Below are 26,646 nucleotides of genomic sequence, written 5' to 3' on the forward strand. Positions count from 1 at the left end.
GAAAATACATTTTTATCTTGACTAACTTGTTACCGAAATTTTGGGTTTTCTTCCACTATGAATGTAGGCAACAGATCACAGTTGTATTTCAGCCCTTTTTACTTTATCACTTTCGGAAATCACAAATATTTCACATCAAAGTACAGTTGTTACAATTCTTTAAATACCATTTATGTTCATGAGTGCTTTGAAATTACAGTATTTATTAGACCTCCTGCTGTATATTGCCATTTAGCACATAAATAAAGGAGCACAACTATTACCATATCATAAATGTTTAATATTTTGATAACGTATTTCAATATAGTTAATTTCCCTTTGAAATCTTATGTATTTATCTTTTTTCTTTATATTTAAAAGTATTATTCTGTGAGGCAGTCCATAACCACCAAAGTGCCCTAACGGTACAGTACAAAACCTGGTCAGAAGTCCCTTGCTCTACTGTCCTGGGGGAAATTCCTAACTAGATCGACTTTAATGTTACGCAGAAAGAGTAGCAACATGTATATTCTTCTTAAGGACTGCTGCCATGTTATGAGCTGAAAACAACTATTTTCTAAACTCAGCGTGTATGTTCTCAGGATCAGGCAGTTTTACTCCATCTGTCACTAGCCCTCAAGTTATTTACAATGCCCACCCAGGCACGGAGATAGCGCTTCCTTCTCAGAAATACAGACGCTGAACTGCACACAGAAGAGATGCTTATTCGCTTCCCGAGAAAGCAAACGCGTGAGAGCGGCCGTGCGCGCGCGGGCTGATGATGCTCCTTTTAAAGGTGTCAGATTCTGAGTTGTAGGCCCAGCGGTAGAAGCGCAGGCCGAGCAGGTGCTTAGCGCCGAGCCTTGCTTAGTAAACACTGAAATACAAAATGGGTAACGACCCGGGGAGAGAGAGGACAGCACGTCGGATCACGCAGGCCACACGACTTCCAGTTTCCTACAGGTCACTTCCAAAGCCCTGGCGAGGGTCTACAGGACCGGCGGTGGTCGGCAGGCCTCTGCCCCGGAGATTTCCCCCGTTCCCCGCTCTTTGCCCTGAGAGCCGCATTTCTCCAGCGCTCATCACCGGGCTGCTGGGCTTTCCTAGTCTTCCCGGTCTGCTCGTTTTCCTCCGAGTGCTTATCATGATTATTTTACTTATTTAGTGCTTCACGGCCGTAAGTTTCTCGAAGGGCAGGGATCACACCTCTTTCCGTCTCGGCTCGGCTTCCGGCGCCTCGAACGGTAGGTAACACCGGTTGGCGAGCGAACGCGCGGATGGAGAGGGGCGCGCGCGGAGAGGACGCCGACGCCGGGGCGCGAGCAGGCGGCTGCCGGGGACCCGCCGGCGCCTGCGTCCTCCCGAAGGCGTACAGGCGCCCCCACGGCCCCGTGCGGGCCAGTGGCGCAATGGATAACGCGTCTGACTACGGATCAGAAGATTCCAGGTTCGACTCCTGGCTGGCTCGGGGCGCGCCGCGCTGTTTTACTTCTTTCCTCTGCACGCCGCCGAGGAGCTCCGCGTTCGAAAATCCGGGCGGAGGGAAGTTTGCCCGCAAATTCTGCAGAGCGAGAAGGCGCCGCTTTTAGCACAGCTGGGGTCATCACTCCCCTGCAGAGCGGCTCCCGCGTCTCGGCCCGCGGAATGTGCGCGGGCCCGGGGCACGCCCATTGCGACCGAGTTTCATAAAGATTGAGGTCTTTCTATTGCTCTCCTGCATCCGGCCGTTCTGAGGATGTGGCTTCGGGTCTGTACGCTGCACGGGCCTGGTCTGCGCTTCCCGATGGCGAGTTCGGTGGGAACGCGCGCGGCGCCCGGAGGCACGCACCCGGAAACCGCGGTCATCTGCAAGGGTGGAAGGGCGTGTGCTGCAGGGAACTGCCTTCTCGGGAAAGCGCTCGCTGCCGAGTTTCCGTAGTGTAGTGGTTATCACGTTCGCCTCACACGCGAAAGGTCCCCGGTTCGAAACCGGGCGGAAACAAGCGCTCTCCGTTTTGCAACTAATTCCTTAAAATTTTTTCTTACGCATTTAAAAAAAACCATATCACGTCTTCATAAATACGCTCCCCGCCTTTTGTCGTCTCGTGGCCGGGCCGTGGCACGGAGGAGGCGGCGCCGCCCGAGGTGGGTCGGGGTCCCGCGGCCCGGGCGGCGGCCTGACGTATCGCGAGGGGAGAAGCGGCTCTCCCCCGCTCCGACGCGAGGCGGCCGGCCGCCCGCAGCCCCGGAAGCGGTTCCTCGCCGCCCGCCGCCTTCCTGTTCCCGGCAGGGCCCGCTGCGCGCGTCTCCCCTCGGCCCCACGGCCCGCGCCGGCCCTGCCCCAGCCCAGGGCACCCGCGCGGCCCGGGCGGCAGCTGGGTGCCGGCGCCTCTCGGACGGCCGCGGGACTCGGGTAAGCAGCGGAGGCCCGAGCGCGCGCCTCCCGACAGCGGGGTGGTCGCCCCCCCCCCCCCGCTGGGGACCCTCCGGCGGTCGGGCCGGGTCGCCTCTCCAGAGGAACGGAACCGCGGGCGGCCCGCAGCGCGAACCTCTGGGCGAGGCGCCCGCAGCCCCGCGGAGACCGCAGCCGCCCGGGCAGAGGCGGGGCGGCGACCCGGGCGTGTGGAAGGACTGCGGCCGCAGGCTGGCGGGCGGGCGGGCGGGCCTGGGCGCGGCCTCTCGCTCCCCGGGCCCCGCTCCGTGAGGCCTGCCTGCGGGAGAGCCCACCGAGCGGGCGCCCAAGGCCCGAGGCTGCCTGCGCTCCCCGCCCAAAGAACGGAAACGATCCCGAAGTTAAGAAACGGCCCAGCTGTGGGTTCCGCGTACTGCCTCGAAGCTTGGGGAAGGCCCCCGGCAGCCCCTGTTTAAAATCGGGTCTCGAGCCCTGGTGTGCGGCCTCTGCCCTCTGGCTGGCACACGGCCTGCCTCCGTGTTCATGGGATCCATCGGGGGCTTTTTCTGGCGCACCTGCCAGCCTCGGGGGTAGCCTCAGGACTTCCTTCTTAGATGTGCCGTTACGACCGCTCCTACTCTCATTGCTTTTATTTCTGCTGCTACAACTACTACTTTTAGGGGTAATAGTCTCGAGCCCAGTCTCTCAGACCCCGTTACTCTAGGTTCCCTGAAACGACTGCTATGAATGTGATGTTTTTACGGCCATAAGAAAAGAAAGGGCAATCTTTACCTAATGAGCGGTTTTTCTTTCTCTTTCTCCCCAGCTCCCTCTTCCTCCATGTTCATACCTTCTCAGAAAAACCCTTGCTTTTATCATCTTGTTAATTCCCTTGTTAGCAAGATAATAATCAGCTTTGGTATGTGCTCAGAAATGTATCTAAGACATTTTCATTTGAAATCTCTTCTGTACCGCTCAGAAATACAAGTGAGTTAACGTGGTGCCCTGAAAGGAGGCAGGGGTCTCAGGGGCCTGGGAGGCGTCGGGAGATGTGTCCCCTCCCATCCGTCTGTGATGCCAGTGGGCAGGAGTACTTCAGCTGGGAAACCGAGTGTGCCCAAGCCAACCAGTTCCGGGGGGGTGACGGTTTCATTGAAAGCCTATGACTCTCTGCTTCTCTTCAAATCAGGTGTTTTCTGGCAAAATGCAGAAGGAGCCCTACCCTTTCAGACCCTCTGCCCGTCTCACCTTCTTCTACCACCCTTCCCGCCCCCAGTCTCCCTCAATGCCAGATGGAAGCTCAGGCTGCCCACCTTGGCTGGTAGTTCCTTTGGAAGGTGGAGAACAAATGGGCCCTAGATAGTGGCTGATGCCATGTGAGCTCTTGATCCTGTGGCACACTGCACCTTACCTACGATCTTTTATTTTGTTATAGCCTTTATCCTCTCTTTCCTAAGCTTGGTGTTAGCAGCCTTCTCCCAGGTCTTCCCTCCAACCCCAAGGCACAGAGAGAAGAAGGTGGCCTTCTGACTTTGGGGTGGGATTGAGACTAGAACCCAAGTTAGAACTGTCTCCCAGAAATCCAGGTCAGTAACATTAAGGGAGCAAAAGGATGCTGCTAAAATGTGCCTTGTACCTGTCTGCTGGGAATGGGGTGCGGTGTGTAGGATGAGGTAGGATTTGCTCCATGGATACCGGAGACAGGCTTATAATGAAAGAGAAAAAAAATATGGGAAAAGGATTTTGAGAGCTATGCAAGACCACAAAATGAATCTAATCCAAGCTGTGTTGTAGGTCACTAAGGTCTTTACGCTCCTCCCTCCCGTGGAAGTCCGCTAGGGCTGCCCTAACACATGCCGCTGACTGCATGTCATGAACAACAGGAATTTATTTTCTCTGTTCTAAAGGCTGCAAGTCCAGCATCGAGATGATGGCAGGTTTGGTTTCTTCTCAGGCCTCTCTGCTTAGCTCACAGATGGTCACCTTCTTGCTACCTCTTCACACGGTCACCCGTCTGTGTTTTCTGTGTCCTCATCTACTCTTATGTTGGATTAGGACCCACCCACATGACCTCATTTTTCCTTGACTACCTTTTTAAAGGGCCCATCTCCAAATACAGTCACAGTCTGAGGTCCTCGGGGTTAGGACTTCAACCTATGAATTTGCGTGGGGGAGGGGGGGCAAATTCCGCTCACTTCTGGGGACGAAGATCGATGTATTATATATATTATTGACAGAGTTTGGAGATTTCCCAGCAGTTAACCTCACAGAAGACTATAGCGCACCTGCATCTCCTCATTTTACTCATCATTTGCATGTTTCTGTTGCAGATGAAACAGACTATTTGCTTTTTATGTGACTTTTTAGGTTTTTAAAGCCACTTCTACCAGTTAATTTAAACTTCATGGGTCTGCTTCTAATGAAAATATGCAAGTCTTCATAGCTAACAAAAGTATTTATTAAAAAGGATGGAGCAGATGTTCCCTCTCCCCTGAGGCTGCTGAGGGAGAGATACCTTTCCACATTATAGAACAAGCAATCTGCTTAAATGAAGAGTTAAATTGTGAACTTTCACAAGAATTTCAGCCCGATTCTTTGCAAAGCAAAGATGAATGATTCAACACTTTCACTATTTTGTTTGTTCTGTTCTCTGTTAATATACTTCTGTCCTTGGAAGTGTTATTTTAACAAAGGGGAATTGTTAAATTCCTAAAACTTTAAAAATTGTTGCCATGTCGTGATAATTTCTTGCCCTGGTGATAGCACTGAAAGTCCTTTCTCTGTATTCCCAAAGTTACAAAATTACTTATATGATTTATCTGCCAGTTCATAATATTTCTTTTCTCTCACATGCATGATAGAATATTTATAATCCTATGACTTCTCTATTTTATAGCCTAACAAATTATTTCCTCTTTTTTTAATTCTTAAAATATATATATATTTTTTTAATTAGTAGACTTTATTTCTTTAAGGCCAGTTTTAGTTTTTCAGATAAGTTGAGCAGAAAGTAGTTTCTCCTATTATTAAAGTTTCTCTTATTAATAACAACTTGCATTGGTGTGGTACATTTGTTACAATTGATGAGCCAGTGTTTCCACATTATTCTTAATTGAAGTCCATTGTTTATTTTAGGCTTCACTCTTCGTATACAGTTGAGTTTTGCTAAATGCATAAGGTCATGTATCCACAGTTATAGTGCATACAGAATAGTTTCATTGTCCGGTACTCCACCTCAAATAATTTCTTTTCAGTTAACACCACTGTGTGTTGAGAACGCTGTCCTCCCCATCCCTCTTTGGCTTTCACGGAAATGAAATGACTTTTATCCCACTGGCCCTTTTTCCTTATTTGTGTATCTGTCTCCTAATTTGTAAGGTCTCTGGAGAGTCAGCCCGTGGTCTCCTGATAAGCGTCCTAAAGGTGAGTTTCAAGGAACTAATCCATATTCGTATACTCAGATACAGCATCCAGCCAGCGGCCTGTTTTCCTTGAATTTATCTTTATTGTTACCTGCTGTGTTTCGGCCTTTGACATGTGGAGATCATGGCCCCCCTGCTTGGGATGGACTGCAAGGGATCTAACATGAAGAAGACTGAGCCCAGGAAACAGACTGTGAGCATTCCCACACCAGGACGTGGGCTAAGAAACACAGTTTTGGAGTGAGATGGAAGGAGAATGGTATGGAGTGTCCATTCTTTAGGGAAGTGTGTCCTAGAACAAAAGCTCACCCTTTGGTTTCCTCTCTCATTCTCTGGTAACAAAAAGGCCTCTAAGAATATATGCAGAAGGTTTAGAGTGACATTTTCATTTTTTATTCAAGTTGGCACACTTTTGAGAGTGAATGGGAGCGTTATTAATAGTTATACCCGGGCAACAGGTATAAACCATGTCACCCTAACGCTAGACAAATGATTTTCATGCTATAAAATATCTTTCAACGTTGGTTCCTTCATTTTAAGAGCAGCTGTCTTTTCCTGCCTGTTCCTTTCTGGGCACACCTTTACCATACCCAGAGTTGAGCTATGTGATCTCTGATGTCCTTCTCAATTACTTTCTTTAAAAATTATTTTCTTTATTGTGTCAGAATTCGGATTTTAAAAAAAGCCTTTTGTTCTGTAAGGATTGTTCACACATTTCTTTAGTGGTACATTTGGGAGAGAGAAAAAAGAGAATAAATTAGGCATAAATTCATGTAATGTCTAGGGAAGCATGTCCTTGGGAGAGAGCAGGTTGAGTCTACTGGATCATTCGAACTGCAGCGCGTGTCTGTGGTAACAGGGACTTTTCAGTCCTCAGGCATTTAGGATATTTAGAGGCAAGGGAAGAGCACAGCAAGGGAAGAGAAGGATCCAGCTAATTTCACATTAGCTTTTCAGTGAATTGCTTTCAGCATGAGAATAGAAGTGTTTCTCCTCTCAATTTCCATCTGTTGTTCGCAGTTTCTTACAAGGTACCAAGGGAAAAATACAGACTGATTCAAGGCACTTTGCTTCTCCTTTCTTCTTTATACTAACACATTTCTCCCTCTATTACACAAGAAGAAAGGAAAAATGCAAAATTTCCAGTAATTCTAGTCATGGTGAAAAAATGGGGAGAAAAATAGATAATTTGATGTTTTAACACCATTTATAGGTGGATAAAAATCAAAACCAAGTTTGCTCAAGGATCATGTATCTACACAGTGAGGTCCAGCAAAAACAAAACAGAGCAAAATAAGACTCTGGAGGAATTTAGGGACAAGATAATTTTTTTTTTTTTCCTTAAAATAAAATATTGTGGAGTGGGACAGGGCATAGGATTACAGAATTCCCCAGGAAATGTTTTCGACGGTAGGGCAGAGATATAGCTAGTCTTGGCCTAAAGCCTTAAGAAAGTTCACACAGTGCTTGTGAATGCCAGCCATCGGCCCAGGTCCTAATTACCCAAGCTCAAAATAAATCACTTTCCATTCTGTGTATCCCTAAATCTGTGCTTTGGGCTACGTACTTTTTTAAAAGTAGTTTTTATTAATTCTTGAGCAGAGACATCTGTGTAGAATCTAGAGAATAGAATGTCAGCTATGTCCCTCCTCCTCCCCACCCCACCCTCCTTTCAAGGGAGAAAATGCTACCCCCATCCCTTTCCCTGGACCCTCTTACCCTCTCCAACCACCATCCCTTTCTCAGTCCCCTTTCATGTGACTACTGTCCCGATTTTTATCTTTATCCCTTGTTTGGTTGGTTTTTTTTTTAGTTTTACTACGTGCTTGTAGCCTAAACATGTCGTTTACTTTTATACTTGTAAGTGGATCTATACTGTACATATTTTGCAACCTGTCATTTTTACTCAACAGTATGTTCTTGAGATTCATCCATGTTTTTGCATGTCGCTGTAATCTATTCATTTCTGCTGCTGAATAGCATTCCCTTGCAGAGATGCTACTAAACCTATTTATTCTGTTATTGAAGGCCAGTGGGTGGTGTCGGGTTTTGAAATTACAGAGTCACCATAAACATTCTCGCAGGGATTTCCTCTGCACATCTCCCAAGAATTCCTCTGGGGAAATACCCAGAAGTGAAATTGCTTTTCAGAATGTTTTCAAATTTAATACACTAATTTGTACACACAGAAACACACATCCCAGCAGTGTATAGTGTTTTAATTGTTGCACATCTGCTGAGCCCTTGATTTTGTCAGACAATTTAGTTTCCACCAGTTTGATGGGTGTAAAGTGTTAGTATGCATTTGTCATATTACTGATGTGGTTGAGCATACTTTTATGTGCTTATTCACCATTTATACTTCTTCTAAGAAGTACTCATTAACACTTTTGCTTGTTGTTTTAAAATTTTCCTTTTGTCCTTTTCTCATGGATCTGTAGAAATTCTTTATATATGCTGGATTCAAATCCCTTGTCACTTATATGTGTTACGAATATCTTTGCCCAGCTTGCAACTTACCTTTTTACTTTTTTATACTATCTTTGATTTACACAAATGATTCATTTTAATGTAGTTAAATTTGTCATTTCCCGTTATGGTTGACACTTTTTGTGTTTGTTAAAGAAATCTTTCTAGAAGCAGTGTGAGGAAGACAGAAACCACCCCCCTCCCTGGACTGGCCAAGCCACCTGCCCAGCACTGCTGCCACCATGCCCAAGAGAAAGGCAAAAGGAGATGCTAAAGGTGACAAAGGGAAGGTGAAGGATGAGCCACAGAGGAGATCGGCACGCTTGTCTGCTAAACCGGCTCCTCCAAAACCAGAACCCCGGCCTAAAAAGGCCCCTGCGAAGAAAGGAGAGAAGCTGCCCAAAGGGAGAAAGGGGAAAGCGGATGGTGGCAAGGAGGGGAACAACGCTGCAAAGAACCTAGATGCTTCCACAGTCCAGTCACAGAAAGCAGAAGGCAGTGGGGATGCCAAGTGAAGTGTACTTTTTATGATAGCTCTGTACTTCTAGTGACTCTACTGTTCGAAATACTATTTTTCTTTAATCAAGTTTTATAAAAATGTAGAATTTGGGTTTTTTTTTTTTTTCCAAACTTACGTTGTTAGCATACAAGACACATTGTTGTTGTGTTTTGTGGTAAGTGCAAATACCACTAATAGAATGTCTGAGAAGCTGGATTGAAATGGGGAAGATGGGATCTTCGGTCCTTGTTTTTGAAGATTATTCTTGGCTCCCAGGAGAGATTCTCTGACATTCACACATGTCAGCCACTTTGGCTTAGAAGCCTTACAGCATAGAGAAGCAAAACTTCATGTCTTCTTTCCTGATGCCATCAGCATATGCTTGACTTACCAAAATAGTTGTGATGTGGCCTTGGCCCCCCTAAAATCCTGTGTCGGGTAACAATACTCAGGCTTTCTGGTGATAACATCAAGACGGTGTTGCTCTAAAGAAGCCGAGATTCCTGTTTGTAGGTGGTGGGTCATCCCACTGATGGTCTTAAGAGTTTTTAGTTCCTTTCTTCCATGTCCGAGTTGACCTGTGAAAAGATCTTACATGCCTCTTGTGAAATATCCACCCCTTCTGAGAACTCCGCCTTTTCAAAACAGCAACAGAAGACTGTTGACTTTTGGGGAAGGGGAGTTTGAAAGTTGTAAAACGTTATGGATTGTCAACTATGTCCTCCTGGAAGTAACTGGTTTTGAAAAGTATCTGATAAAGCTGAATACAAATTAGCTTGGTGGTAGGGGGATCATTTCCTACCCAAAGTCATAGAGATATTCTTTACTGCATTGTAAACATTTTATAGTCTTGCTTTTCACATTTGTCTTTAGTCTGCTCTGAACTGATTTTTGTGAAAAGTAGGAGATAGAAGTTCAATATAATATTTTTTCCATATGGGTAAGTGGTGGTTGTCCCAGCACCATTCTCTGAATACTTAATTCTTTCCCACTGATCTATAACACCAGCTCTTTCATAAATAAAGTCTCTCTGTGTGGGTGGGTCTGTTGATGATTTCTATTCGGACTCACTGGTCACTTTGTCTAACCTTGTGGCAGTACTATACAATCCTGAGTACTACAACTTTAGAAAACTGTCTTGATATCTCAGGACAAATCCCACCTCCAAAAAAATTACCACCGAATTTTTCTTCCTCGGGAGTGTCTTGGCTATTCTTAGCCATTTGCTCTTCTGTACAACTTTTGAATTAGATTGACAAGTTCTAAAACAAAACAAAAATGTTGGAATTTTTATTGGATTTGTATTGAATTTATAGACTAAATACAATGTTGAGTCTTCCAATCTATGAACATGATATACTTCTCCATTTATTTAGCCTTTTTAAATGTCTTTCAATAAAGTTTTATAATTTTCTCCATAAATGTCTTTTGTTAATATTTCCTAGGGACTTTATGCTTTTTGACGCTATTCTTACGGTATATTTTTGGTTACTACATTTTCTGTTTTTAGCTAAAGTTGATGTTTATATCCAGCAACCTTGCTAAACTCTCATTAATAAGTCTGTATGTTCTTTTGGGTTTTCTCCATAGGTAAACCGTATATATGTGCAGACAATTTTGTTGCTACACAGTTTTATTCCCATTTTTACTCTTTCTAAGCTAGGCATTGTCCAAGTGCCCCCAGCACAGCAGTGAAAAAACAAAGTCTCTGCTTTCGCCAAGCTTATATTCCAGTTGGGCCTGGGGGAAGAATTAGAAAATACAGATTTAGGTGAGGAGGGGCCTTAAGTAAACAAGTAAAAGTGGGTGCTATTTCGATAGGGTGGTTAGGGAAGTCCTCCATGATGAAGTGACATTTGAGCAGACACCTTAATGAAATAAAGGAACAAAAGATGTCAATATGTGGCAAAAGCACTCCAGCAGACAGGAGGTGAAAATGTGTTTGGCTGTTTGGCTCGTTGAGGAAGAACAAGGAAGCAGAAGTGACTAAATTGGAAAGAAGATGGATAAAGGTGATAGCTGGTATGATTGCAGAGATAGCCAGGGGCCAGGAAATGAAAGACTCTCCAAGCTGTAATTTTTCTCTGAAAGTGACAGGATACCATTAGAGTTTCCAACAGAGAGCACCATCTAAGTGTTGGGGTTGGGGGTGGGCAATAGGCTGTCAGGGGAGGGCAAGAGTTGAAGGAGGAAGACCAATTAGATGGCTGTCACACTGAATTGCAAGAAATCCTACTTTATCATGCTGTATTACTGTCCTTCCCTCTGTTCAACTATTCCCACCCCATTTTCTCTGGTAAACAGCAAACATGTATCTGTGCTTTCTCTTTGCTAAGCAACAGGTCAGGACCAAAGAAAAACACTACCTGTCCTTAGAGGCCAAAGTCAAATGCAATAAAGTCACCACACAGTACTGTGCTTAGTGTGGTGGTAACACTGCAGGAGGCCTGCCCCTGATGCCAGAGCATAAAGGGGTTTTAGGGAGAACTTCCTGGGTCATTTTGACACCGAAGCAACAAAATGAAAACAGGAGGAGTTGGTCAAGCAAGGAAGGAGTGCGGGAAAGCCTTCTACTAAGAGTAATAACATTTGCAAAGATGTTAAGAGAATATGGTGCATAGTAGAAGTTCAATAAATTGTTGAATAAAAAAATGATTTAAATGCATAACCAAATTCTAATAGGTTTTTGTTTTTGTTTTACAATAATAGGTATTTCTTAAGTGGTCATTGTTTGCCAAACACCGTGTCCGGTGATTTCCATGCATAATTTATTTCCATGACCCTATGAGCTGAATATTACTCTCCCCATTTTGCTTTACATTTAGTGAAACTGAGGCAAATAGAGACTAAATAATTAGCCTTGAGATCATACAGTGAATAGAAAAATCCAAATTAAGACCCAGGTCTACAACTCTAGGGCCTAGAAGTTTCCTCATTGTTGAAAAGATCAGTGGTATAAATTTCATATGTAATCCATCCAGTTTCTGAGTAAATCAAGGAGTTTCCCAAGATACCATTAGGAAACAACGAAATGCAAGAAATAATATGCTGTGTGCTAAACAGTTGTAATTTCCAGTGAAGAAGGGTAGTAATGAAAGGACCCTAAATTCTAGCGGGAAGTGGTCTTACGGAATTTAGGATTTCAGTGTTTCTCTAGCAACATAAAGCTAGAAAGGCTTATTTTTTCTGTACAAAGATGCTAGTTTTTTAGACAAATATTTCTAAGCGGGGGATAGCAAATTAGGAAATAAACTACACTTTAAACCTCCTTGTCCACTTTTCTGGCCCACTTGGCACTTACATTCGCACCTGTAAACTCATAAACTAACAGCCAGGCTTATGAGTGTTTTGAGAACTTGGGTGTCTGATACCAGACAGACGGAGTGATCCTGAGTTTTCCGTAATTAAACTTCTGACCCTCAGAACTGAGGCGCTGGTCCTGGAAGAGCTGGAAAGGAGAGAGAGGGAAACTTACTTCCCTGTATCGACCCTTGTCCCTCTTAGCTCTGTTGCCCGGTGAGCTGGGGGGACCCCGGGCCCTGAGGTCTCCGCTCACTCAAACCTGAAGGGGTCACCAAAGGTTCTTGCTTGTGTCACGAGAAGGAATTCAAGGACAGACGCGCAGCACGGCGGACAAGCGACACCAGCGGGAGTTTATTAAAGTGAAAAGTACAATCCGCAGACTTGAGAGCAGGGAGCCAGGGAGCGAGAGCGAGAGAGCTGTGCGCCCCGACGGCGGGGTTTCTTTTATTGACAGTTGTTAACTAGGGGGCGGGCTATTCATTCCTGGGGCCGGAAGCAGGGTTTCCCGCCTTTTCTTCCTCACAGGGCTTTCCTGTCGTGGCGCCGCCATCTTGGGCCTGTCTGCTGGGATCCGGCCTCTCGTGGACGCTGCCGGGACAAGCCTCTGACCTTCCCCACAGCCGGCCACCGCCGCCTCCTTGCTGGCCTCCGGGCATCCCGCTAGAGCCTCGCTGCCTGCTCTAAAAGCCCTATCCTCAGCAGTGCTCACAGTGATCTCTGTAACACCGGCGCCAGGCCTCCTCAGCCCCTCGCAGGGCTCTGCACGTGGCTCCGCAACGTGAAATCCGAAAGCCCACCCGCATGCGCCCGGGCCGCGGGAAGCACTTCCGGCCCTTCTAGGCCCTCGGGAGGCCTCAGCTCTCGGTGTCGCGGGCCCCTGCCCAGGAGGGCGGCGTCCTGACTCCAGGTGGGCAAGGGAGGCTGGGGCTGTGAGGCGCCTTCCCTGGATTGCTGCTCAGACCCCTCGCAACCTTGCTCAGGCTTGGGGTTCCGGGCGCTCACCCCAAGTCCCCTTCAGTGAGGGGCTTGTCGGAACCCCACGTCTCGTGGCGTGCGGCCTCCGCATCTGTTCGGTTCCCCGGGGGCGGATGCAGCCCGTGGAGCCCTTAAGATTACATTCTAAAAAGCCGTAAAAAATACATAGAATGACCAAAAAAAAAAAAAAAAAAAAAAAGGCCAATTATACCACAAAACAGTTACCAAACAAGTACAGTAACACTGCGTCAACGTGTTGCGTATTAAAGGACAAGACCCGTCTTAGGACAACCGCGATGTGGAAACAGTGAGTGCGAGACACCGGCGTGATCCGATGTGGGGCTCGGGGAAGGGCCGAGAACGAATCCTCGAGACGCTTTCGGTTCAAAAAGGTGTGTTTATTTTTATTTTTTTTAAGATTTTATTTATTTATTTGAGAGAGAAAGAATGAGAGACAGCACAAGAAGGAAGAGGGCAGAGGGAGAAGCAGACCCCCTGCTGAACAGGGAACCCGATGCGGGACTCGATCCTACGACTCCAGGATCATGACCTGAGCCGGAGGCAGTCGCTCAACCAACTGAGCCACCCAGGCGCCCAGAAAGGTGTGTTTATTATAGCACGGGGACGGGCCCCGTGGGCAGAGAGGGGCAGCTGTGGTTTTGAGGAGAGACTGGTGATCTGCTTTGAAGTTTGTGGAGGGAGGGAAGGCAGACAGTTCCAGGCCTTTCCGTGCGCTGCGCGCAGGGTCCCCAAGCCCGCGGAGCTCTGGCTCTGCTTCAGGTAAGGCGGCTCTGGGCCTTTAGTAAGGCAGCCGCGACTTCCTGGAGGGATGTCAGGCTCTGCGTGTCTCAGGCGTTTATCAGCGGGCTGCGGGCTGTGAGGGGATTGAAGTTAAGCTGCATCTCTGTTCTCATCAATGCGAAAATGTCTGATTTTCCTTGGTGGCAAAACCACAGGGTCTTCTGACTGTAGTTTGTTCCCTACATTCGTATGTGAAGGGTATGCCGGATTTCAGGTCAAGGTTAGAGATTTTGAAGATGTCGATATTTTTCCCATCCAAGTTCGCCAGTCCCCAAGTTAAGAAACCCTGCAAAGGTGCTGACCCCAGTGTCTGGATCGTTCAGCCCCCCTCCTCCCAGAGATGTAGATATTGTTGATTTAACTATTAATTTTCTTGTACCTGGTGACATTTCTTAAAGGTGGCCATGATGAAGTTTTGAGGGAGCACAAAAATCAATCAGAATTCACCCCTTAACTTGGTCATTTTTTTAAATTTATTTTTTTCTGAGGTACAGTTGACATATAATGTATTCATTTCAACTGTACAACATAATGACCCGGTATTTGTGTACATTGTGAAATGATCACCACAATGTCTGGTGAACGTCTGTCACTTTCCATAGTGCCAAAAAAATGTTTGTGATGAGAACTTTCCAGATTTCCTGTCTTAGCAACTTTCAAGTATGTAACACAGTATTGTTAACTATATTAATTTTAGTTACTTATATATGTAACTAAATATATAATATAAGACGAAATATATAACATATCTATATTTACTTATACGTATGAATTCATTTAGATACGAGTGCTGAAGAATGCTGTCCACACCCTTCCTTCCCTGAAGGAAGAGGAGAGTGTGGGGTTGATGAGTGCCAGGAAATGCAAGGGGTCTGAAACTTTACGCAGCTTGCAAGCTAAACGTGCCACACACAGTTTCACGGATGCTGGTGTAACTCACAACACTCCTGGGTTAGGGACAATGGGAAGTCTATTATTCTAGTAATAGCAATAGCCAGACTATCAGCATTTTTACTCTGGTTCCCTGGCTCTAGTTCTCAGAGAGCAAAACCATGACATCTGTACATGCAGTGGGTTCTAAGAGAGAAACCCTAAACCATGGATCTCTATTCCTTCATAATGAGCAGTAAGCATGCCTGCCCATCACTCTGGAGAGGCTCTCTTCCAGGAGTGTTTGCTATATAAGTATCCTTGAAAAGAAAATCCAGAACAAAGAGCACTTAGAACCTTGCTAGCAATACATGCAGAAATGTGAGAGATTCATGAAGGATTATGTCCCCAAAATGAGTTGCTTTCACTCATTCAAGTTTTTTTGTTTTGTTTTGTTTTCTTTCTTTCTTTCTTTCTTTTTTAAAGAAGCGTGGCCTGGGAAATTTAAATCTGAATGTTTGCCTAAACTCACCTGCCCAATAGAAGGGTCAGTGACCCAGGGAAACTTCTAGTAGCTCTTTCCTCTGGGCACCCACCTCAAGGTAGCTGGGTTTCTTGAGTGGTGGGTGCCAGTCACACATTTGGCTTTGTCTGGTAAAGCAAATGATTAGCACTAGCTGAGTTTTAGGTGTTTGAAGGTTAATGGAGACAGGTTTAGAGATCGGGACAATAGTGTAGAATGGAAATACAATGTGTCTGTTTCCTTAATCCAGTGCCATGTTATAATGATCTAATATATACGTCCCTTGCCTCCTGGAATTGGAGTAACATTCTTGGCAAGTCTGTCAGCCGACCAGTTGCAGCCAGGTGGACCCCTGTTGTTGGAGCACAGATAACAGCACAGTAGGGCTGGGGTTACAGCCCATTAAGATCCAGAATGGAAAAGTGGAAATGGTTGTCGTCTCCTTCTGTCCCACGGTTCCCCTCAAGACCGAGAAAAGAAAGGGAATCTTTTAACTCTCATCTAATTATGCACACTGATATATTGGTAAGCCCTCTGTCGTCTTGAACAGTGTAGCCGCTCACCATTGATTATTTTACTGCTTAGCACACTCTCTGAGAACATGTTGGGATCATTTTGGAATTAATATTTAATTTTGTGACTCCCTCCCACTGCTTGTTTTTAAAAGGTTGTGAAAGACAGTTGCCCTGTTCTGTTTAATTAAAGTTAATGGAGGTTTCTTTCCTTTCGAAAAAGCTCTGAGCATTGTGAAGAAACCATGGGGTCACAACCCAAGTGGACTGGCCAACCAGGCAGGAAAAGCTTTCATGAAGTGATGGGCGCTTCAAGAAGATATTGCTCCCGTGACTCTAGTGGCAATAACAGTCACGATCACATTGGATCACTTCTGCAGTTTGGGGGTTTTTTTCCTGCAAAATGCTATCCTGTCTCTGAGGATTGAGCTCCAGGCCCTCATATTATGAGGTCACCATGCCACACTGTGGCAGCAAGGCAGCTGACAAGGAGTGTTCTGTCCTTTTTTCTCCGAGGTTTTGTAGCTGCTTTGATGATTTTTCATAGCAGTGTAAAATCCACTTTCTCTGTTACCTTCTGGACCCAGTAGGATGAAAATTCTGCTTCGGGCAATGACCAAATGAAGTCTCGGTCAGGGGCTGCCACGTCCTGTTTCTTCAGTGGTTCCTAGCAGGGCGGAGATGGTGCCGGTACCAGTGTGCTCAGGGGACTTGAGGTTTTGGGTCACTCTAAGAAGGGGACTGGCATTTAGGGGAAGGGGCAGGGCAGGCGGGTTACTCGGCACAGGACCCCATCACGCTGTACTCTATGTTACATTGCATCTTTATGATGACTCTAAGCCCAGTGTTTCCCAATGAGGGGGATGTAAAATCAATTTAATGGTGGGTAGCTCCCAGCCCGGTAAAGAATAGGATGGAATCTGAAACATCACAATGCAGTGCATGTGTGAGAGTAAGTGGTAATTTAGGCAATTTTGTTCCTGCTACATTTGTGTGTCTGGGTCCAGATGTAAACTCAAGTTCAAACTGGCCATGGCCAAAAAAGTTTGGAAGCCACTGCCACTGGCCCTGAGCTCGAAGTGCTGGCACCACGATCCCTGTGGTTTACGTGGGCATCCCCAGGGCTGAGCAAAGCAGAGGATCGGAAAGGAGAGCCTACTCCAGTGTAGGGCAGAGGGAGCAGTTCTGTGTTTTTGTGGCTTTTCAAATAAGAGTTTGACTTTTTGATAATTTGTGGCCATTGTTACTTGTGCTCTGGACGAAACGTTTTGTGTGCTGCGGTTTCTAGCCACCTTACTAAAAGGCCCTTCTGTTTTCTGAACAGGTCCTAGGTTATGATATCTATGCTGTGCTCGGGATCCCTTCTTATTTTGTAGTGAAATCAACCTGTGATTTGAGATTATCTTCTTTCCTGTTACTATTTACTGGGTTTGCAGGAAAAAGGGAAGAAAAGTGCTAACACCCGAACAGGGGCTTGAACCCTGGACCCTCAGATTAAAAGTCTGATGCTCTACCGACTGAGCTATCCGGGCTCACGTAGAATGTTCTGGACACATCAACTGTAGTTGATTTATCTACAAACTTGAAATTATTTTACAGGTTTGACCTATGATTCTGGCTCAGAACTGCTCATTCAGAAAATGCCTGTAAATACACTAATCAGCATAGAAACTCAGTCACAAGGAAGGTCTTCTTTAATACCAAGATCTAACCATATTATATTAAATATAATATTGCCCCCAATTCTTTTTCTACATAAAGTATAGCTATACACTATATGTACAGATCAATACTATATATATAGATATATACTGTACCGTATAGACTTCAGTGCAGTCAAGAACTACAGAATGCTGGCCTTCAGTTCCTAGGCTTCCCAGAGACATATCTCAAATATTCTACATTTGGGCTCAAATAGAGCACTTTCAAAAGGAAGCTGATCCATTGCTGGTGCTTCTAAGGTTTTAGGCAGCACTTTGGACTCCTGAGTATAGGTTGAGAAACAGAGAGCGGTTTGATTTTTTTGCTGGGTCTCAGCTGTCTTTATTTATTTATTAATCTTTTTATTTAAATAAACTTTTAATTTTTGAGTAATTTTAGATTTACCAAATTGCAAAAATATACAGAGTTCCCATATACCCAGTGTCCTTGGTTGTTCACATCTTAAATCGTGTATGCATTTTAAGAAAAGTAATTAGAATACTGTGCACATGTAAATATGGGTGCATTTCTCAGTTTAGAAAGATAATTACCAACATTCATTTGTCCCCCCAGGGTCCTGTCTCTTCATCTTCCCAGATAAACAGTGTCTTGAATTTGGGGTTTATTTTCCGTCTCCTGTTCTTTATAATTTGGCATCTATTACGGCGTTTCTAATTTTCTGAACAATATACTGTGGAAACTTCCATGATAAAATTCAAAGGATTTATTTAAAAAAAAAAAACCACAAAACCAATCTCAGGTTCATTTAGGCATCTCTGTTTACATAATCATCTTCTCAATCGGTGTCCTTCTGTACCTGCACATTTTGGGCATGAGATTCTACTGATCACTGAACACATGCCCTGTGAACACTAGGGCCCCCTAACATTTCCAGGGCTAGGACCAAGTGTCCAAAGGAAAGCAGGAGGCCTGCTGCTGACCCACTCCTCCCTCCTCTTCCCAGCCTTGTGCTCCAGAGACTGCATCCTTCTGGAAGCCCGTTTAAGGCTTTGGGCTGGGAATTCTGGATTCTGGGAGTGGACTAGAGGGCAGTGGGGTAACTAACACTTCCCAGTTTTAGCACTGGACGCCCTGAGTCCCAAGGCAAACTATGACCCTAGAAAACCTTCTGCTCCATGTGGGTGAGAGCCCCCTGTGTTACTAGGATCCGTTTTATCTAGGTGCAAGACTTTTCTTAGGTTGTTAATTCTTCAGCCAATTTATCTTCAAGTAAATAAATATCCCATGTTGTGAGACACTTCCCATCAGTTTTCTACTTGTCTCTCAGTTCAACTGCAACTTCCCAGTGGTCTTATCCGCCTGTAGTCGGCCTAACATGGCTGCAGTACCCCTCACTTGTCTTAAAAGAAAAAAAGTTAAGAAAGAAGGTTTTTATTTTATTTTCAAATTTTTATTTAAATTTGACTTAGATAACATATAGTGAGAAAGAAGCTTTTAAAGTAGAGTCCCCCTCTCCTTTTTCTCATCAGATTTCTAGGTATTTGGTTCCATCCTTTGGTCTCCAGCTTAAGTGCTTGACAAGGGTCCGATGGCTGGAAGACTTACTCTACTTGGAACACTAATGTGATCCCTTTAACCATTTCATGATTTTGCTGAATAGGTAAAGGAAAATTTAACCTCAGCGTTCAAAAAGTCCTCTGTGTGCTGGGGACAAAAATAGGGATTCAAAGAACTGGGAAGAGTTATAAAGATGCCGGCTGTAGGGTTGGGGATGTAGCTCAGTGGTAGAGCGCATGCTTCGCATGTATGAGGCCCCGGGTTCGATCCCCGGCATCTCCAGATCGTTTTATCTACACAATCAGAAACTATGTTTTTAAATCGTGGAATCATTAGACTTCGTATCCTCCTCTTCATCAACTTCCTGCGGTGTTCTTGTACCCACTGCATTTAGAATTGTGTATTTAGAGAGGGAAACAGAATAACTCCAAGATACTGGGGGATATCTTTATCTGAAACCAATAAAACTGGAAACGTGGATAAAAACACCCAAGGGAGAGATGGCCGAAGCAGAGCAGCCTGGAAATCAGCCTGGGACCCATTAATGACAGGCTGTTTGTAGTATCTGGCTGCCTTCAAAGGCAGAGATAATCTTGGCCTGAAAATACAGAGAGGGGATTAGGGGGTATTGCTAGCGCCTCGTTGCTGCGTCATGGCACGAAAAAAATAGGACAAGTGTTGGGAAAAGGACGAAGCCTAGCTCGGTGGGGGCAAAGTCAGCAGCTCGGTTACCCCATGCAGCTTGCGGAGTAAGAAGCAACAATAACAAGAATACCTTCTTATCAAGACTTTGGAAGCGCTTCTTACGCAGCTGGCCGGTTAGCTCAGTTGGTTAGAGCGTGGTGCTAATAACGCCAAGGTCGCGGGTTCGATCCCCGTACGGGCCACATGCTTCGTTTTCCATCCCCTCGCCTTGAGTAATAGCCTCGGCTCTTCTCGGGTGGAAAAGGAGGATCAGCGTCTTGAGGTCAGACAGCCTGCCGTGTCCCCACAGGCAACGTTTTGCCACGAGTCCGAACCCTCCGAGGAGAGCTCCGAGAACCCTCTTGGCAAGCCAGCGTGCTCGGCAAGTTTGCGCGGAGCAGCAGCAAAGCCGCAGGACCCCTTAGGGGTGATTAAATTCATTAGAAGGCGTGTCACTTGTTTGTGCGCTGTCCGAACACTGCCCCTCGAAATAGCCCGGAAACAGGTGTGAGAAGAGAAGGCAGGGCTCGTTTGCTGACTGCTCGGCGGAGGGTTCGGGCTCGGGTCCAGCAGCACGCGGGGCAGGGGAGGAATCCGTGCAGGCGCCAGCATGTTCGCGGGGAAGGAAGGAGCCACCCCTCGCCCGCGGTCCCGACGCCGCAGCGCCGCTGTTCCGGCCGTTTCCTGGGTCAGCCTCATTTTCCACCGAAGCCGGCTCCCGGTCCCTAACTCTGTGTCCCCGTCTTCCTGGCACAGCTGATTTCCTTTATTCATTCCCGAACCCCCGCTTTCGGTCCCGTTGAGGGGCTCCCACGCGACCGCTCTGGGCGTGGAGAACCCCGGGATCCCGCCGACAGCCCGCCGGGGGTGGCCTGCCTGCGAGCGGCCGGCCTGGCTCGCGCTGCGGGGCCGGGGGGCCGCTCGGGCCTCGCCCCCGCGCGCCGACGCCGGGCAGGGGCGAGGAGCACCGGCTTCTGCCGTCTGGACAGCCGCCGCCGCTGTCTCGGCCTTTGCGGAGCAAGCGAGGCTTCCTACGCCCCTTACGAGGACTGGGTCACGAGAAAAGCCGGGGAAGGGCTGGGAGCCACGTTTTCCCGGTTTTAACAATAGAAAGGAGGGAGGGAGAGTCAAAGTAAAGGTCGGTTGTAGTTACATGCACCTAAACATGAATGAAATACAAAAAAGAAATTTACTAAATATTTAATATATTCAGAGAGATAGTTGATACGTGTGGCTCGTTGGTCTAGGGGTATGATTCTCGCTTAGGGTGCGAGAGGTCCCGGGTTCAAATCCCGGACGAGCCCGCCTTTTGGCGCCCTCCCATCACTTAATTTTTACTAACTCAGCGTTAAACTCACAACACAAACGCATACAGCTTCCACCCCATTCACCTGCTACACCTTCATGTGGGAATGCGTAGGCTGCACATGCGCTCGATCCCAGTAAGTAACATGGTAACTAACTCCTACTTAAAAGAAGCAAGCACTTTTCAATATTACCTTTTATTCCGCGTTCCATCAACTCTAAAGTGATTCTTGCAAAGGTTGGAGTTTCTGGTTCTTCTAGACATTCCAACTCCACGGTTGTGATAGTGTGAAACTATAGGAAGACGCTGGTCACGTCTCAATTCAATGTCATCCACCATTCATGCATCACTTTTTTATGGAAAAATAAAACAGTGAACTGTAGATTTGGAGTTTTGGCAACCCATGTACAAGAGATTTCGGCTTTCCACGTTAGCATAGCGTTGACTATTCCCCCATCTTTCAGGAAATTGGGGTTCTGCTTCCTTACTGGGAAGGGGCGCTTTTGCAGATACTCTTGGTACACTCATTAAGCACATATTTGTTTAGCATCTGTTATGAACTTCTGCAGTCAGTGGTAGACAAAACATAAAAAAAAATCATTGGATCCTGTATTTCAGGGGTTGTCAAATATTTTATATGAAAATGAATTTTCACCTCCCCTCCCTTTTCTGTGTGTGTAAGCTTTGATGGTGGAGAAGTACAAAAAAATTCAGATGATGCTTATATGTTTTGCCTTTCATGTCATCCTCCTTATAAGACAAAAAAAAAAAAGAAAAAAAAATTAGACAAAATCTAGAATCCCGCTTTCCTAGCGGGTTCAAGAAGAATTTGTATGTCCTCATAATAAATTGGGGGAAGCCTTTTTCTAACTGCCCGGCTAGCTCAGTCGGTAGAGCATGAGACTCTTAATCTCAGGGTCGTGGGTTCGAGCCCCGCGTTGGGCGATGCTTTTTTTTTTTTTTTTTTTTTTTTTTTAACTTTCTCTTGCAGTGTTTTTTCTTAACTGAATTTCTGCACACTAAGAAACGACGTCCCAAACCGCCGTCAAACAAGAGGAATTTTGGAGATCAACACTTTTAAGGTATGGAATTTCGGAATCACGGTGAGTGGCTACAGCTCACCGGCTCCGCTGAGCTACTCCGACCTGCTCTCTTAAAATTGCACAGTATAGGCTGGTCGCCCCCTGGCGGGAAGGCATTTTTATGGCCTATTAGAAATTTTAATACAAGTCTGTGGTAGGCCACGGGCTCTGTATATTTAAACTCCTCGGATGATTTGAAGCACTACTCCCACGAAAAAAGGGTTTAGGATAGGGGGAGAAGGATGCAGAGATGTTGGAAAAGGTAAAGTCTGAAGGTGGAGAAAACAATTCAAACACAGGGAGCAGTTTCATGGGCAGCAAATGTCCACCAGAGCTTTGAGAATGGCGACTCCACTTTCTGGCCCAAGCAAGTGTCACTTCTTTTCTTTCTTTTTTTTTTTCTTAATTTTTTTGGGGGTTTGTTTCAGAGGTAGAATTTAGTGATTCATCAGTTGCGTGTAACACCCAGTGCTCATTACATCACCCAGTTACCCCATCCTTCCCACCCCCTCTCCCCTCCAGCAACCCTCAGTTTGTTTCCTAGAGTTAAGAGTCTCTTACGGTTTGTCTCCCTCTCTGATTTCGTCGTATTCTATTGGGAGATGAATTTTCTATTACCACTACCTCACACACCTGTTCGGTTCCTGTTCACCCACACCTAGACAGTAAAACGTGCCTCCTAAGAGATGATGCTGTTTCCAACCTTTCTTCCCTTCATATATGACAAATGGAAGAACCAAACAACCCACAACACATTGCAATTGCCTACAAAATAAAATCTAAAGATTTAGGCTTATTTTTCAAAATCCAAACTGCATTTCTGCCTCCAACTCGTCTGAACTCTCCACCCTCTCGAAAAAACCTGCCCTGTCCAGCCACCGGTGTTCGTTCACTTCGTGCCTACCGTGTACCCTTTTACTCCTACAAATCGGTGCCGGTGTGGACGAGGGCGGCTCAGCTCTGCGCATGCGCAGTACTATCCCAGAGAGGCGTGGATTTTGCTATTACTGAGTGGCTTGAAAATCATTCCCATGGTCAAATCGACCAAGACTTTTTTGTGAGATTTCCCTGTCCCTCTGCGAAAATTCCACCATGTATGTCTTCTTTTATCATTCCTTTGAAGCTTTCTGGGTTCACTAGCATTCATTGACAAAAAAACCCATGGCACAATAGAGAAAGCACACACATACATACCTCTTCATTGATTCTACAAGCACAATTAGCCAGATGAGGTCCTCTCTCTTCGCTAACACTGTCCTAATGTTCTCTTCAGGCCTCAGGACAATCCAATGGAAATGCTCTAACTTGGGCACCCAAATCTGGTTCTACAGGTGAATCATCTGGCGAGTTTCAGAAATTTGATTCCTGGGCCCCATCTCAGCCCTCATGAAGCTGAATCTCTGATGGTTTAGAAACCAGTGCTTTTGAGGTGGTTCTTCCTATTCTAACATGATGGATATGGCAAGTTGGCTGCCTCATCAGGCTAGAATTCCATGGGGAGCGAATATCTTACAGGAGACACTGAATCTAGATGCGTAGCTTTTGGGTTCACAAACTTGACGTTATGGGTTTTTCTGCCTCTCTCTCTCCCTCCCTCTTCCCAGTTCAGATAAACTCTGGAGGGATGAGGTCCTGATGACCCAAATGAAACATACTCAGCCATTTATTCATCCCACACATGTATTGATCACTCCTATGTGTCAGTCATTGTATTGGGTGTTTGGGATTTATCAGTGAACGAACAAAGATCCCTGCCCGTTTCATTCTTTGGAGGGAGGCAGACAACAACAAATAAACATACAAGTCAACTAAACTTGACGTTAGAATGTGGTCAGAGTGCTGGGAACAGGGGAGGCATGTTGCAGTAGCAAACAGGGTTGTCGGGTTAGGCGTCCTAAAGGCAACATCTGAGCACAGAGGAGCCACGAGGTTATTTTCACAAGTTTCTAAATAGAGGAATCAGGCAGAGCTGAAGGCAACTGCATGTCTGCAGTAGTGAGGCTAGGACAGAATGTTCGACGAGAAAGGAGTAGGGGGTGGAGGAAAAAACATGACATGGGAGGCCTCACAGGCTTTGTAAGGACTTTGAACTGGATGAGACAGGAAGTCTCTGAAGTTTCTGTGCAGAAGAGTAACAGGATCTAATCTACCTTTTATTTTTTATTTTATTTTATTTTTTAAAGAGTTTATTTATTTGACAGAGAGAGATAGCGAGAGCAGGAACACAAGCAGGGGGAGTGGGAGAGGGAGAAGCAGGCTTCCCGCCGAGCAGGGAGCCCGATGCAGGGCTCGATCCCAGGATCCCAGGATCCCAGGACCCTAGGATCATGAACTGAGCGGAAGGCAGACGCTTAACGACTGAGCCACCCAGGCGCCCCTAATCTACCTTTTAAAGGGTAACTCTGGCTGTTGAGTTGAGAAAAGATCTTAAGGGGACAGTGGCAGAAACAAGGACACCTGTTAGGAGGCTCCTGGTGACCAAAAGTGTCAAGTCAGACCAGAGTGGTCACAGGGCAGGAGTGGGGAGGTGACCGGATTTCTGGGTATACCTGGAAGGCTGTCCCAGGGCCTGCCTGGTGGCCGTGAAGGACAGTCAAGAATCACTTGAAGTCAGAGTGCCAGCTTTATAAACTTGGACCAAGAAGCAAACTTAGGTGGCCCAGTGTGTGTGTGTTTTATAATTGCCCTCAAATTTGGGAAGATAATATTCATATGAAAGGTTGGCTAGTGTATAATCAGAGCAAAAGGAATTAGATGCTAACATTATTTATGTTGTTGTGAACACCTGATATTTCTTGCTGTCTGCCCCCCCCTTCCCCCGGCTGCCTCGAACCCTGGAATGTCCACGCCACATGGAGATGCCCACTTCTGGGCACGATGGCGTCACCACAAATTACCACTCTCCATCCTCTCCCAACCAAACATTCCTTTTTTCTTTACCCAGGAGCCTGAATATTGTCATTAGTAGATCACTTGCTCCGTGTGAGGTTATATTTAGTTCTGAAACTCTCCTGTATTTTCCCTGTTTAGAGCAGTCACACCTGTAAGTCAGGCACAGGGAATCACATGGTTTAAACTAGGTGGACTCCCTAGTGTTTGGAGTTATTGTCATTATATACACAATGAAACCAAGAATCACAAGTCAATATAAAATGCATGAACAAGAAGTAACTTTCCTAGAAGGGTACACTGAACCTTGACTATTTTCCAAGTCTCCTTTAACAAGGCAATGAATCTTTCAAATCAACTGATGAACACAGTTATAGTAAGTGCCTTTCTCGTGTTGGATACTTAAAATGAAAACACACACACAACATGATCCGTGCCTTCAAGAAGGCTGTCTTCCACCTAGTGGGTGAATGTATCTGATTCAATGAGAATTAAATCCTCAGCTGTGTTTTAACTGTCTGGCCCTAGGAAATGAAGGGACTTGGTGTGACTGATTTAAAAATAGGTGATGGTGACAGGATTGGATAGTTAAGAAATCACCAGCGTTTACCAAGTAAAATCAAAGGAACAAAGACCTGATTCATACAGATACTCTACCTACTAGACAGAATGACCATTGAGGATTTCCAGACCATATGTTGTGGATATTAAGAAGCCCCAAGTCTTATTGTAAAGCCTGAAGTCCCTTTCCTCACCCTATAGCCTCTGCTTGATGTTTGGATTTCCGGGGTGCCTAGGCATTCCGGGAAAAAAAGACAGTATCATTTTCTAAACAGGAGATAAAGAGGAAAATGTAACGAATGACCTCAGCCATTTTCAGAGATCTTCTGCGCACATGACTGGATTCCAGGGTAGAGCCTCTGGGAAAGAGGCCGCAACTGTCCTGTAACAAAGAACAAGGAAATCAATCCATTCGTGTTGCAGTGTAAAGATTAAATTAACATTCTTTCTTCCGAGCCCGTCACACACCAGTCTCATTAAGGATAAAGCACCGCCCCCATTGCTTAACGCTTCTGTGAATAATCCTAGGATCTGAGTGGAAGAAATAGTATCCAAAAAAGTTCACTATGTCTGGGAAGGTCCCTCCATAGGTACCCTTCTAGGAACATGTGTTCTCATTTGAAATATATCAGCATTCAATGCGGAAATAACAGATTCAAAGTAGGCTTCAGAAAGGGAAAACAGTAAAATAAAAGGAGGTCAGAAAAGGGATACCTCTCCCTAATACCTACAAGAATCCAAGTAGGAGACAAGAAATTGCCTTCCACAGATCTTGGCTAATGACTCGGTAGGTGTTAAAAAAAAGGGGGGGGGGCGCCTGGGTGGCTCAGTCGTTAAGCGTCTGCCTTCGGCTCAGGTCATGATCCCAGCGTCCTGGGATCGAGTCCCACATCGGGCTCCCTGCTCTGCGGGAGGCCTGCTTCTCCCTCTCCCACTCCCCCTGCTTGTGTTCCTGCTCTCACTGTGTCTCTCTCTGTCAAATAAATAAATTAAAAAAAAATTTAAAAAAAAAAAGGGGGGGGGTACCTGTTCCAGCTAACAAGCTTGGCCAGGGTCACGGGGCTGCCTTGTGAGGTGGGACCAGGAGTCGGGATAGGCCTGAGGGGAGCCATGTTGTAATAAGGCTTCTTGAGGGAGAAGTCCCCGCATTATTTGCGGGGGGGACTGTATGAAAAGCGACG

General features: G+C 45.9%; 1 protein-coding gene and 7 non-coding genes across 14 annotated transcripts; 7 read left to right on the forward strand and 1 right to left on the reverse strand.

The window, feature by feature from the left end:
• The first annotated feature begins 1,374 nt into the window (after nucleotides 1–1,374).
• On the forward strand, nucleotides 1,375–1,447 carry TRNAR-ACG (transfer RNA arginine (anticodon ACG)). The gene has a single exon. It is a non-coding gene; the product is annotated as a tRNA-Arg (tRNA).
• A 440-nt stretch (nucleotides 1,448–1,887) lies between these two features.
• Nucleotides 1,888–1,960, forward strand: TRNAV-CAC (transfer RNA valine (anticodon CAC)). Its single transcript has one exon. It is a non-coding gene; the product is annotated as a tRNA-Val (tRNA).
• A 122-nt stretch (nucleotides 1,961–2,082) lies between these two features.
• Nucleotides 2,083–10,162, forward strand: HMGN4 (high mobility group nucleosomal binding domain 4). 7 transcript variants are annotated; one of them, XM_036112370.2, is made up of 4 exons: nucleotides 2,139–2,371; nucleotides 5,729–5,773; nucleotides 5,894–5,965; nucleotides 8,398–10,162. In XM_036112370.2, exon 4 carries the CDS (start codon nucleotides 8,484–8,486, stop codon nucleotides 8,754–8,756), a length of 273 nt encoding a protein of 90 aa, XP_035968263.1. In that variant the 5' UTR covers nucleotides 2,139–2,371; nucleotides 5,729–5,773; nucleotides 5,894–5,965; nucleotides 8,398–8,483; the 3' UTR covers nucleotides 8,757–10,162. The 7 variants fall into 7 exon arrangements, with proteins under 7 accessions (XP_077911915.1, XP_035968263.1, XP_077911916.1 ...); XM_036112368.2 differs by having other exon boundaries at nucleotides 2,140–2,371; nucleotides 5,894–6,031; XM_078055789.1 differs by lacking the exons at nucleotides 2,139–2,371; nucleotides 5,894–5,965 and adding an exon at nucleotides 2,083–2,103.
• Nucleotides 10,163–17,183: 7,021 nt separating this feature from the next.
• On the reverse strand, nucleotides 17,184–17,256 carry TRNAK-UUU (transfer RNA lysine (anticodon UUU)). The gene has a single exon. It is a non-coding gene; the product is annotated as a tRNA-Lys (tRNA).
• A 1,897-nt stretch (nucleotides 17,257–19,153) lies between these two features.
• Nucleotides 19,154–19,225, forward strand: TRNAA-CGC (transfer RNA alanine (anticodon CGC)). The gene has a single exon. It is a non-coding gene; the product is annotated as a tRNA-Ala (tRNA).
• Nucleotides 19,226–19,756: 531 nt separating this feature from the next.
• TRNAI-AAU (transfer RNA isoleucine (anticodon AAU)) lies at nucleotides 19,757–19,830 on the forward strand. Its single transcript has one exon. It is a non-coding gene; the product is annotated as a tRNA-Ile (tRNA).
• A 1,029-nt stretch (nucleotides 19,831–20,859) lies between these two features.
• On the forward strand, nucleotides 20,860–20,931 carry TRNAP-AGG (transfer RNA proline (anticodon AGG)). Its single transcript has one exon. It is a non-coding gene; the product is annotated as a tRNA-Pro (tRNA).
• An 874-nt stretch (nucleotides 20,932–21,805) lies between these two features.
• TRNAK-CUU (transfer RNA lysine (anticodon CUU)) lies at nucleotides 21,806–21,878 on the forward strand. The gene has a single exon. It is a non-coding gene; the product is annotated as a tRNA-Lys (tRNA).
• The last annotated feature ends 4,768 nt before the right edge of the window (nucleotides 21,879–26,646 follow it).

This window comes from Halichoerus grypus, chromosome 9, assembly GCF_964656455.1.
Source record: "Halichoerus grypus chromosome 9, mHalGry1.hap1.1, whole genome shotgun sequence".
Classification (NCBI taxonomy): domain Eukaryota; kingdom Metazoa; phylum Chordata; class Mammalia; order Carnivora; family Phocidae; genus Halichoerus; species Halichoerus grypus.